At 48.0% G+C, this 18,786-nt stretch overlaps 1 protein-coding gene across 1 annotated transcript in view; it reads left to right on the top strand.

The window, feature by feature from the left end:
• LOC147901234 (uncharacterized) overlaps positions 1 to 18,786 on the top strand; it is a 242,280-nt gene that overhangs the window by 54,148 nt on the left and 169,346 nt on the right. The window contains exons 5-6 of the mRNA XM_087376453.1: positions 2,212 to 2,319; positions 2,593 to 2,710. Of these exons, the coding sequence (XP_087232579.1) occupies positions 2,212 to 2,319; positions 2,593 to 2,710 (226 nt within the window). The remainder of the gene's footprint in view (positions 1 to 2,211; positions 2,320 to 2,592; positions 2,711 to 18,786) is intronic.

The raw sequence follows: 18,786 nt of genomic DNA on the forward strand, positions 1-18,786 counted from the left end.
CTGAATCGCATCGGCAACCCATGCAGCCCATCCCTCACTTGGTGCCATCTCTAAGTGCTCCCAGATCTCTGTCATAACCTGCTGAATCTCCTCGTCCTTCAAGAGGTCCTCTCGAATGCGGATCCTGTTCAGATCCCTAGAATTTGAGGATAAAAAATGGCCAAAAACTATTCCTTTCGAAAGCTTAACCCATGAAGGATCTGATAAAGATATGTTTTCTCCATTTGCAATAGTACAAAAAGAAGCGGCTCAGCCTTTGGCAAACAAACAACTAAATTGGTGCAACTTGCACAACCAAATGGTCCAAGAGCGCCTAGATCAAATCACAAGAGACGTGAAAGAGCTCAAAGGTACATTAGCCCAAGTAGCAAACAAGATCAACGACTTGGGGCCTCAAAATGTTCAGCCTCTTGTACTGAAACTCCTGCTGCTCCTGCTTGAGAGGGCGCTGAACTTGGGTCTGGTGAATCTGCCTACTCTGTGGAGGAGGGGAAGGAGGTGCACGAGGGAGGCCACGGGGGCAATTTCTGGCGAGGTGACCCATCTGTCTGCATCAAAGACACTGGCCTGGTAACTCGGAGATCTCTGCGCTCACCTATCTCCGTGTAGGCGTGAGGCTCACAATTCTGCCCACAAGCGCCTTGTCCTAGAGGGATTGAACTGCCTGCTGCATGTGTTGCTTGTCAGCTGGGGAAAGAAGAAGCTAGACCAAAGGTCGCTACCAAGATTTTCTTTCACCGTAACAAACACGAATGCTCCCGTTGCAGGGAGGCAAATGAAAAAGGAAAAGAAAGAACGACCAGGCGAGGCGAGGCCAAAAGGTAGAGGAGAGAGAAAGAGAGGGCGGCAGGGAAAGTAGAGGGGAGGAGAGGAAGGAGGGAGAGGAGGAGGAAGGAATGAAGAGGAGGAAGGAGGGCGGGAGAGGCGGGAGAAGAGGAGAAGAAGAAGGAGGGGGTTGCGTTGGCGGGAGGGTAGAAGAGCGGGAGGATGTGCGGGGCGGCAAGGAGGGGAGTGGGAGGCAAGGAGGCGGAAGGAGGGGTAGAGCGGGGGGGAAGGTAGGGCGGGGGGTGGAGCAAGGGGAGGCGGTGCAGGGGAGAAGGTAGGGCAGGGGAGAAGGCAGGGCAGGGGAGCAGCAAGGGGAGGCGGCGTGGGGGGGGGAGAAGGCAGAGCGGGGGGCAGAGGTGGAGCGGGGAGGGTAGGGTAGAGCGTAGAGGGAGGAGGGGTGAGGCGGAGCTAGGGCGAGGCAAGGAGGAGGGGCGACAAGGAGAAGGGGGCAGCAGGAGGAGCAAATAGGAGCTGCGGACAGCCTATAGGCTGCTGCGAGCAGTCAGGCAGGTCACATCACTATTCATTAGATTTCCTGGTCTTCCTCAGGTCTACCATCGATTTGTCTTTCATGCACGGGAATCCTTTTGGATTCAGATGGGTGGCAGGGTCAACACATGCAATGGCCAAGATGGGAGAGGGGCCCTGCATCTTCAGTGGGAGCATGGAAAGCCTTCAGGAAGGCGAGGACGATTTGGAAAGGTGTTGCTAGGATTTTCAGCATCTTTCATACATCACCTTTATATATGACCTGGGGTTCAATGGCTTGGTTATCTCTTACTAGCCCTCAGGTGTTCTTCGAGGGACATGATCCAGATCCAACTTTCATCGTACGGCAACACTGAGTGGAGTCGTGCTCCCTCCAGGATGTTCCCTTCACTCCTTTTAGAGCTGCTTATGCCTCAGTAGACACGTCTTGGGAGATTTTGGCTAGCATTGCAGCTTGACATATTTGGAGAGCCAGATGTACAGAGGCGATGGAGAGTATCTAGGTTCACCCTTCCCAGACTATGGCCAGTATTTGGACCGACACAGTACACACTCTGATGGCCATTTGGGCGAGCATGCAGGGATCCTTTAGAGCAGCCACAGCCAAGAGAGTTACTTTTTTCAGATTTTGGAGAGGATCTCCCTTCTTCTCTGAGTCTCCTTTAGGGTTGAGATGGCATTTTCAGCCTCCGCCTTGGATCTTTATCAGCTCATTTTGAGCTGTTTTTTTTCCTCATGCATTGCATGATGTACTCCCGCATTTTAGCTTGCTCTTGCAGTTTTCTTTCATACTTAATGAAGCAATTTTCTTGAAAAAAAAAATTACGTTTTATGTCACACTGTTGTGTCTATTCTTAACAGCATAGAGTGCCACACTAATGTTTCTATTTGTAACAGTGTAGAATGTCTAGCTCGAATTGCATGCTTGGGTCTATACAAGGGACCAAATGCATATTTGAGGGGATCATGTAACAAGATCGATTTTTTATCTGTGGTTGATTCCTGGTGAGACTCTTATTGAATTAATCTATCAAATCAAAAAGCATCTTGTTTTATTTAAAGAAAACACAGCAATAAGCTTGAGAAAGTGATAAACAAGAACAAGATAGAAAGCTTTCAACCTGTAGTTCTTTTGCAAATTGATTTTATGTAGTCCCTTGATTAATAAGAAAAATGCGCTTGAAGTAAGAAAAATGTTTCAATTATTATAATGTCACTTTGCTAACGTTGTAGTTATTTATTGATAAATATCTATTTCTTGGGTTATTCTATTAACAGGGCTCATCTTATAGCAGCACGCTTCTTTGGAGGAGATAAGTTTCTTCGATTCCTAGTTTTTCGCATGTTTCGATCTTTGCTAGCGTTGAAAGACATTGAGTTCTTTGGCAATGTGTTGGTAAGTTTCCTCAATTCGTTGGAATCAGTTTTAAAGATTTACAGAGATCAATGTTATACCAAACTATTTGTGGTTTCTAAAATTCTTGTTTGTCCTTGACAATATCTAAGATCAAAGTAGCAGATGAGAGTCTTTGCAGGCACCTAGCAAGTATCAAATATGTAGATTTCCAAATGTTCATGTAGCACATATTGAACATATAGTGCTTACAGAAGGGAAGAGTTCCAAATAGACCATGAGGAAAAAATATATCTATACAATCCTTTGGGTGGCTGTAATGCCACCCCATACCATGCTTGGAGAAGCATGTGTAGCATTTTCAGAAAATGAGAAGCCCAAATTGGCAGCTTGACAAAAAAATTGTACACTAGGGCCTACAAAGGATCTGGATGATCTACACTCAAACCTATACAATTTTCTTGTAACAGACCTAATCTCCTGATAATAAGTCTATCTATTGTTAGCTAGCAAGCTTATATTTTATCTTTTGTCTGGAATCTACGTGGAAAATGAGTTCATGCTTCTTGTGAAGCCATTACGGCGCACCTCTAAAAATCCCTCAAGAAAAGAAAAATAACTGTTTAATCTTGGATTTTTATTCATGGAGGGATTTTACAGTGTAGGAGGACTTAGCTCCATTATCTCCATAACCCCACCAAATAAAATCAGTACTAGGAATGTCACTCACATCATCACTCTAAAAAGGAATACCCCATAACCAACTTGGCGAGAACTCATATAGAACTCAAGGTCTGCATCCATCCGGCAGATCAGCAAAGTCGACACTTAGCATTGAAGATACACTTTCGAAATAGAGGCTTCCTGAACATGACCTTGTTCCTTTGGCTTACCCATGTGGACCTCGACTTATTTCTCATCGTTATAGAGGACCCTAACTCTAGGTACCCCATCAGCCTTGGTTGCCTTTGCTGCAGCCAATGGCAACCCAGGGAGGGGTGGGATCACAGCAACCGCGCCGAAATGCTCCCCAATAACAAAAAGAAGTCGATGGTAAACCTGGGGAAGCCTGGGAAATCTGATGAAGAGCAAAAAGATTTCCTTATCTGCCTCCACTAGGTCGAAACCAATATCAAAGGAAGGGGGAGCGGGCTGAGAGGGGAGGGGGCAGCTAAGCGGTAGAGGATAGAAGGGGGTAGAGGAGAGGGAGGTAGAGGCGGGGGTAGGGAGCGGGTAGAGGAGAGGGGTGTAGAGGCGGGGGGAAGAGTAGAGGTGGGGGAAGGGTACAGGGAGAGGGGTGTAGAGGTGGGGGGAAGGGTAGAGGTGGGGGAAGGGTAGAGGAGAGGGGTGTAGAGGTGGGTGGAAGGGTAGAGGCGGGGGAAGGGTAGGGGGAGGGTAGAGGCGGGGGGAAGGGTAGAGGCGGGGGTGAGGGGAGTGGGGTAGAGGGAGCAGTGGAGCAGGGAAGGGGGAGCAGGCTGAGAGGGGAGGGGGCGGGCTGAGAGGGAGAGGAGGGGGGGAAGCGCGCTGAGAGGGGGGAAAGCGGGCTGAGAGGGGAGGGGGCTGGCTGAGAGGGAGAGGAGGGGGAGGAAGGGAGAGGCTGAGGGAGGGGGAGGGTGAGGGAGGGGGCTGAGGGAGGGGCTGAAGGAGAGGGGGCAGCAAGGGAGCGGGGAAGAGCAGCAGCTCAGGGGTTTGAGAACTAGGTTTTTTGGCGAGGATCTCTGACGGAATTTAGGCCAAACATCATCCTACAGTCTGATACTTTTTTTTTTTTTGCAAAAAAGAGACTTCTATTAAGTATTAAAGAAAACCGTTAGAGCAAGCTCCATACGGGAATACGGGATACACCATGCAATGCATGAAAAGGTCAAGAGCCAAAAAGAAAGGATTGGGGCTCTTAGTGCCATCTCAATCTGGTAGAAACCTCCGAGAAAAAGGGAGAATCCCTACAAACTCGAAGAAATACAGTCCTCCTAGAAGAGGCTGCCTGTGAAGGGCCCTGCATGCTAGCCCATATGGCTATCAAAGTGTGAACCGTGTCACTCCCAATACCCATGAACACCTGTGATGGGTGTATCTGGGTGTCATCCAAGGCCTCTGTGCATCTGGCTCTCCAAATGTGCCAAGAGGAAATGCTAGCCAAAATCTCCCAAGAGGTGTCCACTGAAACATGTGAAGATCTCAAAGGAATATGTGGTACATCCTGAAGAGAGCAGGGCTCTATCACATGTCGGTGGATCGAGAGTGCCCAAGAAGAGGGCTCACCCTCATAAAACACCTGGGGCCCAGTAAGGGATAACCATGCGACCGAGCCCCAAGTCATGAAGAAAGGGGAAGTATGAAAAATGCTGAGTATCCGAGCAACTCCTTTCCAAACAATTCTCGCTTGATTGCAGTCCCAAAGGCAAAATGACAGCGAGGGCAAGTGGGATCAGCCCCAAATCGTGATCTCCATGGGTTCACTGCAATCCCTCCATGAATAGAAAGCCAAAAGAAAAGAGTGATCTTTCTATTTCTGAGGGATTTCCAGAGCCTCCTCTAGAAATTCCTATGCAAATCTGTGGTGATGAAGAAGCTATCCCAATGGGGGGCTCTGGAGGGAATCCAACCTCTACTGCTCAGCTGAAATCTCTTGGCATTACCAACCGTGAAAGGAAAGAAGGGAATCCCCCTCTCTCGGTGCCCATGATCTATCCAGTCCCAGTCTCTTGGGTCCCACTGCAAGCACCTGATAGGTGCACCTCCATATAACCACAACCTCCAGGATCCCAGGGCCAAGAGCAGAGGGTCGGGGTCTAAGTACCACTGCAAGCTTGCTCCATGGTCCACAAAACCAGATATTCTGACAGGCTGAAAGGCAACTTCTAGAAGAATATCATCCGTGGATCTAGAGAGTATAGCTCCATCCCCAACGTCTACATCTTCCTGAGACCTCGAAGAGCGATCACCTGTAGAGGAACTGCTGTCCTCGAAAAAGCTCCCATCCAAGTGGTGGAAGTAATAGGCATCTCAACTGTCCATTCCACCGGGATGGCTGCATCTATCTGTTGAATTCTGCGTGCTACCCCTCTAAGGTGACTCATGGACTGTAGCCTCTGATCCTCAGGTAGCCTGATAAAAGCCTTCCAAGTGCATACTGTGTAGGCAGGGCCTCTCCCACCCAGACCACTGCATATAATGGGAAGTGCCCAGAGGTCTGTCATGCTCATCAAGTATACTATCGTTCCAAATGATCGGCTGCCTATCAATCTCTTCAAGGGTAGAGGGCGGAACCCTTCGAAGAGTGTTCATGAAGCTCCCCCAAGCTTTGAGGATGGCAGTCATGAGAGGAGAGGCAGGAGACCTGAGAGAGGCGGAAGTAAAAATCCAGCGAGGGCTGTCCACCCAATCATCTCCTAAGGTCTTCCAAGGTTCCTGCCCAGGCATGAGTCCCCTCACCACCACCTTACAAAGCAATGCTTTGCACTCCAAGTCCGGGTCAATGATATTAAGGCCCCCTTCCCATGTAGGGAGAATAATGGTCTCCCAAGCCACCCTCGCTGCAACATCTGCCGTGCCATCAAGTCCACTCCATAAAAAATTCCTGATTGGTCTAATGAGCTGAGTGATGCAATCCCTAGACCGGCACCAGCAAGAACACACAAACCAGGCGGTGGCCAAGAGAACCTGGTTCACTACCACAACTCTAGAGGCAAGGTCGAGTTTGGCTGAGCTCCAAAAAAGGCGCTTTTTCCTTATACTTTCTAGTACTGGGGCAAACTGTTGTGCTGGAGAGATGCCCAATCCTACTTGGCATCCCAAATATCTGACAGGAACACCCCTCTGAATCCAAGAAAAGCCAATGTCAACTCCCCAGCCTGGAGTGTCCTCATCACTGATCCAAAAGCCAAAGGATTTATGCCAATTAATGTGTGCCCCTGCAGCTGAGCAAAAAATATTCAAGGCTGTTCGGAAAGAATCAAGTGATTGCGAAGAGCCCTCAATAAAAATAGCAGTGTCATCAGCCAACTCATAGTCAAGAAGCTCCTGGTCATGTCTCAAGGGCAATCTCAACCCATAAAGCTCAGCCTAAGGTCTAAGGAAAATACTCATAGCTTCTACCACAAAGAGAAAGAGGAAGGGGGCTAAAGGGCATCCCTAAGGAACTGATCTGGAAATTTGAAACCTGTCACCCCTTACCCTTCCAATCAAAACCTGGCTGTGGGCTGATCTGTAAAGGGATGCCACCCCTCTGATCCATGCATCTGAAAATCCAAACCGTAGAAGAGTGCCCTCAAGAAAACCCCAATCTACTTTGTCATAGGCTTTCTCAAAGTCCAGGAGTAGAACTGCCAGCCTCTGCCCGCTCTGCATAGCCCACTCTGTGGCTTCCCAAAAGGAAAATATATTATCAAATATGCTCCTGCCATGCACAAAGTGTGTTTGAGTATCATGGATGAGGTCTAGAAGAAGGGGCTGCAATCGGATGCTAATCGCCTTGGCCAATATTTTGTACATAGTGCCCAAAAGAGTGATGGGTCTCCAATGGGATACAAAATTCCTGTTGCCACCTTTCGGGATAAGGTGTATGAGTCCCTCGGTCAGTGAGTCACGCATCTCACCCGAGTCCCAAATGCCCTACAGGGCTGAAGTAATATGATCACCTATCATATCCCAAAAGGCTGTAAAAAAAGGAGTAAGACCATCGGAACCAGGGCATTTGCCCTTATGAAGGGCGGAGAGAGCACTCTTGACCTTTGTGTTGGTAAAGTGTGCATCAAGTGAGCATATCATCTCTGGTGTGACCAACACAGGTAAACTCTGCCAAATCTCATCTCTAGCCACATCTCTGTCTTGTGTGTCAGGATCTGCGGAAAGAAGGGAGGCATAGAAAGCTGTTGCTAAGTGCATGACGGTATCCAGATGAGCCTGTAAAACGCCGTCAGAGTCAATAAGCTGCATGACACTCTCTCTCCTATGTCTGGGACCAAGTGTAGAGAAAAAGTGTTTATTGACTCTCCCTCCCATTTGTATCCAAACGGACTCCCGTGCATGGAAGGCATACTCTGCTCTCTAATCAAGCAATGTCTGCAAGTGAGCCCTTGCCGTAGCAAGGCGCTCCTGTACCCAAGCATCTGATGGTCGTTTCTGCTCCTCCCTCTGCAAGGTTGCCAACTGCCGGCGAATACCAATCTCCCGCCTGAGTACCTCACCTCGCCGAGCACTAGCAACTGAGTGATAAAAGTCGCTGATACTGGCAAGTGCTGTGGCCACATGTGAAGGACTGGCCACTCCCCCCTGCATGTGAGAAACCCAGATCTCCAAGATTGCCTCTGTGAGGGTCTCATCCGTGTATAAGGCATCAGGGATCTTGATATTGTGAGACCGTCCTCTCAGATGGGGCTCTGAGATGGACAAAACTACCGGAAAATGGTCGGAAGTGGAAACACCAGGTGCAATGCAAATTGTCCCCCCTCTATCAAAAGCCCAGTCATCCACATAGAATCTGTCAATCCGGGCATGGATAGGCATCTGCACCCTATGGTTCGACCATGAAAACAAAAGTGACTGAGACTGAACATGAAATGCATCATCTGACCAAACATCTCTGCCACTGAACCTGAACAAGAAAGGCATCCCAAGCTGCTCTCTCGAGGGAATGAATACCACCTTCTCTGCCCCCTTGCTTATCAGAAGGTGCCTCAACCATGTTGAAGTCACCTCCAATAATCCACGAATCTGCAATGACAGCCCACGAGAGCAACTCTTTCCTATACAGAACATGGTCCTCTCTATTTTTCGGAGCATAGAGGTTGAGGAAACTAACCTTACGTCTGTCAATCAGAAGTAAAATCCACTGGGCCCTAGAGGGGGTGATGGTACCGTGTCCAATGACCAGAGGGAGAATAGAATGTGAAACTGATATGCATGTACCTCCTTTGGTTCCCAAGGTAGGAAGCAAAAAAGTTCGGCCTGAAAGTAGCTTACCTGACTTGGAGCAATCTCTGACATCCAGTTTGTGTTCCTGAAGAAAAAGAATGTCTAAGAAACCACCTGAAACACCTGGACGGAGCTGATTCCCGATTAGCTGTCTGCGACGGCGATGAGGGATGCCGCCCAATCCTTGTATATTCCAATTGGCTATTCTCATCGATGGGAGGAAGCGGGTTGGAATACCTTACCCGACCTAGTGGTGGAAAAAGAAACCTCCACCGGAGCTGACCTCTTGCCATACACACAAGGTCCAAGGGAAGGAAAGTCCACAGGTGAGAGAGAGAAAGATCTCTCAAAAGGGAAAGTGGAAGGTACAAAATCATCATCTGGGAGGTCAGAGAGGTCCTCCAAAGTGGAAAAGGAGTTCCGCTGAGCCAATCCTGGGGAGGGGGTCCGAAGGATTCCTACTGAATCAGGGAGAGAATGTAAGACCCTCTTCCCTCTATCCACAGAAGGAGGCACCTGTACTGGGTCCTGATCAAGAAGTGTTGCGGACGAGGTGCCAATAACCTGGGCTGCTGAGGGAGGTATAGCCTAATCCTGGGATGGAGTGGAAGAAGGCTCGAAGAACTCAGAAGCCCAAGAGACCCCTAAAGGAGAATAGGGTACTCCAGATGAGGGGAGAGGGTGAAAGGAAGGAGGGAGAGAGAGGATGAGCAGAGGAGGAGTCAGCAAAAAGATAGGGGGGGCAGCAAGAGGAGAGGAGGGAGAGGAGAGGAGGGGGGGATAGAGGAGAGGAGAGTGGAGGAGAGGGGGGGGGGAGCAAAGAAAGAGGGGGGAAGGCGGGGGGAGCAGCAGGTAGGGGGGAGGGGAGGGTGGAGGCAGCGCGCGGGGGGAGGATGCAGCAGCATATGGGGGCTGCAGCAGTGAGGGAGGGGAGTCGGGGGGGGAGGCGGGGGGAGGGGAGGGAGGAAAAGCAAGGAGAGGAAGGAGGAGGCGGGGGGAGCAGCAGGTAGGAGGGAGGGGAGGGAAGAGGCAGCATGCGGGGGAGGAGGCAGTGCGCAGGGGGGGGCTGCAGCAGCGAGGGAGGGGAGTCGGGGGGGAGGCGGGGGGAGAAGAAGAAGAAGAAGAAGAATATATTATCGTCCTCTGAAGACCAAAAATCGGCCTATGGGACCTGAAACAATACAAAACCTTACATACATAAAGACTCCTCCCTCAAAGGGGAGGGTAATAAGAGAAACTACCTTTATGTCTAGGTGAGTTTCTGTGCTTGAAAAGCTTAGATACAAATGTTCCTAAAGCTGAGGGTGACGCCTTATGTAGCAAATCAGCCAGCCTGTTATGTCCCCCAAGAAGAGAGCTGAACTTTTTCCTAATGTGTGCATAGTAAGGGCATATCATTACCATGTGTTCTTCTGTTTCTGGCATACCCTGGTCACATAATTGGCATATTCTGCTCTCTCTTGGCATCTCTTTCCATCCTCCTATTTCAATTTGCAGCTGGTGTGATCGGGTGCGAAGTGAAGCGAAAGCCCTCCGCTTATGCGTTGCCATAGGTGTGCAAATGTTCTTCTGCGTGGCTGACTCCTCTGGAGTAGAAGGTGGGGGGCAGGGGAGGGAGGAGAAGCAAGGAGGGAAGGGAGGGGGCAGCAAGGAGGGGAGCAGGAAGGAGGGCAGCAGGAGTAGCGGGGAGCAGCAGCAGTTCATCCCATTTACAATTTATAAAAGTGCAACTTACAGTCTGATACTTAGTGCGCATATAGCAAAAATTCAATCTTTAGTTCAACAACTCTCCAATTTGAAGTGTTGCCCGGATGACGAGGAGAAAATGGCTGTCCTGATGACAAGTATGGAAGGGTTTTCTCGCTTTGAGAATGCCCTTGAAGTACTTCGCATTGCATCAACTACATTCGAAGATATGGTGTCTCTTTTGCTTGAAAAGGATCGCCGCAACAAAGAATCTCCATCCTATTTAGCGGATACTACATAGGTACTTGCCTCCACCAGCTAATGGAGACCTAGGCCATCGACTCCACCGACACAAGGAAAGACATTCAAGCCATTCAAGTGCACTTACTGCAACAAGCTCGGTCATACGGAGGACAGGTGTTACCAGAAGCTTGCTCAACAACAATCGAAGGATCCACTACTAGTGATGATGCAGACGAAGATGACCCGCCGACACAGGATCATGCTCTTACAGTCTGTCTCCCGCATCTAGAGGATGATGGAGATCATGATTTTGATTTCTAAAGCATAATATATCTGGGTACTCTGCCCTGGGGGTGTTTCCCAAAACTGAATGCAATAAATCATGTGTGTTGAGTCAATAAAGGTCCTTTGCCTTGGATAGTCCTCCTAAAACGATGTATTTCTTTTATATTTTTTGTGTGTGGCTCCATGTTCCTCATTAGTCTTTGGAGCCAGGTGGGGATGTATTGTGGGAGCCATGTGTTTTTGGCTTTGATAGGTCTATTTGTTGGTGCATTGGTCTCCTAGACTTCTGAGTTGATCATGCATCCATGCATGATGAGCCTTTGAGCCATGCTAGATGAGATTTCTATGTTATGCTCACTAGCCCCTAAGCCATGCTCACTTGCCTCTGAGATTGTGTGGGAGCCATGTCTAGTCCTAGACCGGCATGCATAGTTTTGATGACCATCATTGTCATGTTCTGTTCTTGGTTCCATTCCAATAGTCCCTCACCTTTCCTCCATGGGGGGGTGTTAGGAAATGGAGTCAATTTAAGTGACTTTTAGTGTGTTCTAGAGTAGTACTATACTACTTTATATCCTAGAGTGCCATGTGTCACTATGGGACTTATCCCATATACATTTGACACTTAGAGTGTGTGTGCCTATCCTACTTTCATTGTCATTTTCATCAAGCCTCATGCCTTTCTTGATCATGTAAGTACTTTGCTTAGTTGTATATTTCTTTCTCGCATTCTTTCGGTTCCATTATGCTTTCCTAGTCTTGCTTTTCCTTTCCATTTCATGCCATGTCTTGCATCTTCAATTGGTTGGCAGACATCTTTGGGATTATGTCAATGGAGATGAGGTGAGATTCTGTGGTTACACCTGTCATTCCTAGAGCTGGAGGCAGGGGTAGAGGTCAAAACGCAGCATAAGTAATTGAAGCAGCTGCTGCTCCAGTGGATCCCACAACAGAGCAAAAATGATGGGATTCTAGGGATGCACAAGCTCTTTCTATGATTTCTCTTTCTGTCAAGAGGTTCATTATTCCTCACATTCGGTCATGCAAGACCTCAAAGGCAGCTTGGGAGATTTTGGAGAGTACGTTTGCAACAAGAAATGATGCCAAAGTTTCCTTCCTAAAGAGAGAGCTATCTCATACGCATATGGATGAGATTCCATGAATGCTCACCTCACAAAGCTTCAGGATTTGAGGGAACAGCTGCTGAATATATATGAAGTTATTACAGATTCAGAGATGATTACCACCACTATGAATTCTCTTCCTGATTCCTATCTTGATTTCCACACCTCGCTGAATTTTTCATATTGAGGGGGGGCAGCAATCCTCTCTCTTTTCATGAGTTGGTAGGACTTTTGTTGCAGGAAGAGCAGACGAGAAGAAATATGGCAAAACGGGCTGGCGAGCATGCCATTCTTTCTAAGTTTGAGCCCAAGGGAAAAGGGCAGCAAAAGCAACATTTCAATCAGCCCATACATCAACATAAAGCTAATTCAAGACAGCCCTCTTATAAGGCTAAGGGTGATGTAGATAAGCCTAAAAAGAAGGGCATTTGTCACTATTGCAAGAAGCCACGTCACTATATTGGTGAATGCAAGAAGTGCATAGCTAAAGAAAAGAAAAGGGATTCAGGTATGGCTATGTCAGATGCATCAGCTCCTAATGCACATGATGGAGGAGATGTTACAGCCAACTTTGTGGAAGAGCACTATGCCTTTTTGTCTTGCATTTCAGATTTTTCAGTAGATAGTTAGATACTACAGCCACTATTGAGGATGATCCATATGCTTTCTTGACTTGCAGTTATGATCCTTCAAAGGATGCATGCTCTCTCGGTGTCAATGAGACACTAAATACTTGGTATTTTGATAGTGGTGCTTCTAAGCACATCACTTCTAAAAAGAGCCTTTTTGCATCTCTGCATCCTCCACCTACTAAAAAGGTGACATGTGCAAATAATTCTTCTTATTCAGTGTGTGGAGTGGGAGACATCATCCTCACATCCACTGATGGCACACATTTTAGAATTTCAGATGTTCTTTATGTGCCAACTATAAAGAAGAATTTGCTTTTAGTGTCCTCTCTCAATAGAGGAGGATTTCAGGTTATATTCAATGATGCTAAGTGTGCAGTTAGAGACAAAGAGAATGACTATGCTTTGATGTTATCTGGCACTTTGTTTCGGAGTCTTTTTCAGCTCGACATATATGAGAAAAGATCCGATCTGTATGCCTTTCATGCACGGGAGTCCTTCTGGATTCAGATGGGTGGTAGAGTCAATAAACACTTTTTCTCTACTCTTGGCCCTAGACATAGTAGAGAGAGTGTATCCCAGCTTATTGACTCCAATGGGGTTTTACAGACAGAGCCTGATGACGTTTTACGCATAGCTTTAGATTTCTATGCCACCCTCCTTACTGATGATCCTGAGACACACGATAGAGAGGATGCTAGACAGGCTATTTGGCAGAGTATCCCTGTGTTGGTGAATCCATATATGCATGTTCTACTCCATGCACCTTTCACCAACACAGAGTTCAGGACTGCACTTTCAGCCCTTCACAAGGGCAAGTGCCCAGGTTCAGATGGCCTCACTCCGCGTCTTTTTTCATTGCATTTTGGGATATGATTGGAGACTATATTACTTCAGCCATGCAAGCCATTTGGGACTCTGGCGAGATGCCTGGGTCGCTTACAGAGGGTCTCATCCACCTCATCCCAAAAGGAGGTAGCAGAAATTTAGTGTCCCAGTGGAGGCCTATCACACTTCTGGGGACTTGTTACAAGATTCTGGCCAAGGCTATCAGCCTCCGATTGCAGCCACTTCTCCCTGATCTTATTCATGACACTCAGACGGGATTTGTGCATGGCAGAAGTATTTTTGATAACATTTTTTCTTTCTGGGAAGCCTCAGAGTGGGTCATGCAGAGTGGCCAGAATCTTGCCATTCTACTATTGGATTTTGAAAAAGCTTATGACAGAGTAGATTGGGGTTTTTTGGAGGGCACCCTTCTACGCTTTGGATTTACTGATGCTTGGATCAGAGGTGTTTCCTCCTTGTACAGATCAGCCCATAGCCAGGTACTTATTGGTGGAGTAAGGGGTGAGAGATTTCAGATTTCGAGATCAGTCCGTCAGGGATGCCCCCTTGCTCCTTTCCTTTTTTTGTTCGTGGCCGAAGCTATGAGTATCTATGTTAGATACCAAGCTGACATCTTTGGGCCGAGACTTCCCATCAGAAGGGAAGAGGAGCTACTTGACAGTGAGTTGGCTGATGACACAGCAGTTTATTTGGATGCCTCTCCACAGACGCTCACTTCAGTCAGGACAGCATTGGATTTATTTTGCTTGGCGGCAGGGGCGCAGATAAATTGGCATAAATCCAATGGCTTTTGGATCAGTGATGAGAACACTCCAGGTTGGGGGCTTGACATAGGATTCACTTGGGTTCAGAGGGGTGTGCCTATCAGGTATTTGGGCTGCTAGGTCGGCTTGGATATTTCTACCACGCAGCAGTTTGCTCCTGTTTTGGAGAGCATAAGAAGGAAGCTTCTTTTTTGGAGCTCAGCCAAGCTGGATCTTGCCTCTAGAGTTGTGGTGGTCAACCAGGTCCTCTTGGCCACAGCCTGGTTTGTATGTTCATGTTGGTGCCGTTCTAGGGACTGCATCATTCAGCTCAGAAGACCGATCAGGAACTTTCTCTGGAGTGGGCTTGATGGCACAACAGATGCCTTAGCCAGGGTGGCTTGGGAGACCCTCATCCTCCCTACACAGGATGGGGGTCTCAATATTATTGATCTAGAGTTACAGTGCAGAGCTTTACTTTGCAAGATGGTGGTGCGAGGACTTATGCCAGGGCAGGAACCGTGGAAAGAATTTCTTATCAGCAGCATACAAAGGTGCACACCTTCCTCAGGAGGAGATTGGATGAGCAGTGTTAGATGGATCTTCACCACAACACACCTCAGGTCACCTTCGTCCCCTCTCATGGTTGCCATTCTGAAAGCTTGGGCTAGTTTCAGAAGCACTCTTCGGAGGATTCCTCCTTCCTCCCGGGAGGAGATTGATAGGCAACCCATCATGTGGAATGACAGTATTTTAGATGATCTTGGCAGGCCATTGGGTGCCTCACTCTACATGCAGTGGGCCAGGTGGGAGAGGGGACCTGCTTCTTCTTTGGGGTCTTGGAAAGCTTTCCGTAGGCTTCCAGAGGAAACCAAGTCAAGGTTGACAGGACATCTCAGAGGGAGTGCAGGGAGGATCTTGCAGATTGAGGCAGCCCTTCCAGAGGTTTGGATAGACACAGATGATATGCCACTCACTTTTTCCACTTGGGCAGGTACTTTTTCGAGAGGCGGGGTTCCGCTTCAGGTTTTGGCCTTCCGAGATGCACAGGAGGATGCTTTGGTTTTTAGTGTCCAGGATGGTGGCAAATTGCTCAGGTCCACAGAGGACATCTTGCTTGAGTCTGCTTTTCAACCTATCAGGGTTGTAGGTCTTTTGATGCAGGGATCAGATTCAGAGTGGTTCCTAGACCCTGACCCCCGGCTACTCTCCACCGGGTCTTGGAGGCTCTGGCTCTATGGGGGAGTTCCCATCAGGTATTTACAGTGGGACCCCGGAGAGTGGGAGTGGATTGATGCATGCATCGAGAGAAGAGCATCCCCTTCTTTCGTTACACGGTCAGGAATGCCAGGAGATATCAGCTCAGTAGTAGAGGTTGGAGACCTTCCAGAGTTCCTCATTGGGAGACTTTTGATATCACTGCGGATTTGCAGAGGTGCTTCTGGAGGAGACTCTGGAAATCCCACAGGAATAGAAAGATTACTATCTTCTTTTGGCTTTCTATCCATGGTGGGATTGCAGTGAACCTTTGGAGGTCCAGGTTCGGAGCCGACCCTACATGGCCTCGATGCCTTTCTGCTTCGGAGTCTATTCAGCATTGCTTATGGGATTGCAGACAGGCGAGGATGATTTGGATGGGGCTAGCCAGGATTTTCAGTCACTTTGCCCACTCCCCATTTTTTATGACATGGGGCTCAGTGGCTTGGCTTTCTCTTACAGGACCTCAAGTTTTCTATGAGATAGTTGACTCCTCTCGGGCCATTTCGGTTCGACGTCATCGGATTGAGTCTTGTTGGTTGGATGTGGTACCACACCTTCCTTTTATAGCTGTACATGCCTCTGTGGATACTTCTTGGGAGATTCTAGCGAGCATAGCATCCTGGCATATCTGGAGAGCGATTCTTGGCAACCCATCATGTGGAATGACAGTATTTTAGATGATCTTGGCAGGCCATTGGGTGCCTCACTCTACATGCAGTGGGCCAGGTGGGAGAGGGGACCTGCTTCTTCTTTGGGGTCTTGGAAAGCTTTCCGTAGGCTTCCAGAGGAAACCAAGTCAAGGTTGACAGGACATCTCAGAGGGAGTGCAGGGAGGATCTTGCAGATTGAGGCAGCCCTTCCAGAGGTTTGGATAGACACAGATGATATGCCACTCACTTTTTCCACTTGGGCAGGTACTTTTTCGAGAGGCGGGGTTCCGCTTCAGGTTTTGGCCTTCCGAGATGCACAGGAGGATGCTTTGGTTTTTAGTGTCCAGGATGGTGGCAAATTGCTCAGGTCCACAGAGGACATCTTGCTTGAGTCTGCTTTTCAACCTATCAGGGTTGTAGGTCTTTTGATGCAGGGATCAGATTCAAAGTGGTTCCTAGACCCTGACCCCCGGCTACTCTCCACCGGGTCTTGGAGGCTCTGGCTCTATGGGGGAGTTCCCATCAGGTATTTACAGTGGGACCCCGGAGAGTGGGAGTGGATTGATGCATGCATCGAGAGAAGAGCATCCCCTTCTTTCGTTACACGGTCAGTAATGCCAGGAGATTTTAGCTCAGTAGTAGAGGTTGGAGACCCTCCAGAGTTTCTCATTGGGAGACTTTTGGTATTACTACGGATCAGCAGAGGTGCTTCTGGAGGAGGCTCTGGAAATCCCACAGGAATAGACAGATCACTATCTTCTTTTGGCTTTCTATCCATGGAGGGATTGCAGTGAACCTTTGGAGGTCCAGGTTCGGAGCCGACCCTACATGCCCTCGATGCCTTTCTGCTTCGGAGTCTATTCAGCATTGCTTATGGGATTGCAGACAAGCGAGATTGATTTGGATGGGGGTAGCCAGGATTTTCAGTCACTTTGCCCATTCCCCACTTTTTATGACTTGGGGCTCGGTGGCTTGGCTTTCTCTTACAGGACCTCAGGTTTTCTATGAGGGAGTTGACTCCTCTCGGGCCATTTCAGTTCGACGTCATCGGATTGAGACCTGCTCGTTGGATGTGGCACCACGCCGTCCTTTTACAGCTGTACATGCCTCTGTGGATACTTCTTGGGAGATTCTAGCGAACATAGCAGCCTTTCTTCTCTGAAACTACTACAGGGTTGAGATGGCACTTTCAGCCTCAGCTTGGTTTTTTTCCACCTCACTCTGAGGGGTTTTTTATTTATCCTCATGATTTCATGATGTATTCCGCTTTGAGCTTGCTCTCGTGGGTTTTTGTTCTTACTTAATAGAAGTCTTTTTCATGGAAAAAAAAAAAAAGAAAAGATCTGATCTTGCACTTTCAGTAAGCACTCCCGTTGCTGCGACGCAGAATGCGGAGTTATGGCATGCTAGGTATGGGCACATGAGCTATGGCAGCTTAATGACACTTCAAAAGCATGCTATGGTTGATGCATGATGCATTGCCTCCTTTGGAGTCACCTACTCCTCATGCATGTGAGGGTTGCATCCTTGGTAAGATGCATAGATTTCCTTTTAAGAAGGATGGTGCATCAAGAGCTACTCGAAAACTACAGCTCATACAGAGTGATGTATGCGGTCCCATGAGGACACCTGCTTTTGGTGGTTATCTCTATTATGTTACATTCATAGATGACTTCACCAATTTTACTTGGGTCTATGGTCTTAAGGCAAAATTAGAAATGTTTATGCATTTCAGACACTTCGTGGCTATGGTTGAGAATGAGACAGGACTCAAGGTGTAGACACTTCGCACTTTACTTGGGTCTATGGTCTTAAGGCAAAATTAGAAATGTTTATGCATTTCAGACACTTCGTGGCTATGGTTGAGAATGAGACAGGACTCAAGGTGTAGACACTTCGCACAGATAGAGGGGGGGAGTATATGTCCCATGAATTTGAGGCATTTTTGAAGGAGAAATGAATCACGCATCAGCTTGCAGTGAGGCTTACACCTCAGCAAAATGGCAAAGCTGAGCGCAAGAATCGCACTCTTATGGAGATGGATAGATGCATGCTTACCAATAAAAAGTTGCCTCACAGGTTTTGGCTCGAAGGCCTCATTTGTGCAAATTATGTTTTGAATCGGGCTCCCACAAAGGCTTTGATGACAATTGAAGATGCAAGACATGGAATGGAAAGGAAAGTAGAAAAGAAAGACTGGCAAACATAATGGAAATGAAAGAATGCTAGAAAGAAATATACGACCAAGCAAAGTACTTACATGATCAAGAAAGGCTTGAGGCTTGATTGATTTGACATGAGAAAGTACAATGCCTTTATAGGATAGGCACATACACTCTAACTGTCAAATGTATATGGGATAAGTCCCATAGTGACATGTGGCACTCTAGGATATAAAGTAGTATAGTACTACTCTAGAACACACTAAAAGTCACTCAAATTGACTCCATTTCCTAACAACCCCCCATGGAGGAAAGGTGAGGGACTACTGGAATGGAACCAAGAAAACAACATGACAATGACTGCCATGAAAATTGTGCATGCCGGTCTAGAACTAGACATGGCTAAGCCCTAGACTACTTAGCACAAATTTGCTCCTGCGAACTCCCTCCCCTCCTCCGCTCCCGTCTACCCCCCCCTCGCGCTGTGCGGCCCTCCTCTCTACCTCCTCCCTCACTGCCGCTTCCACGCGGCCATCCGCCCTCCTCTCCTCCCCCTCTGCTCGTCGTTCCG

Source organism: Dipteris shenzhenensis, chromosome 6 (assembly GCF_047967505.1).
Source record: "Dipteris shenzhenensis isolate YYH24624 ecotype China chromosome 6, Dip_SZ_1.0, whole genome shotgun sequence".
Lineage (NCBI taxonomy): Eukaryota > Viridiplantae > Streptophyta > Polypodiopsida > Gleicheniales > Dipteridaceae > Dipteris > Dipteris shenzhenensis.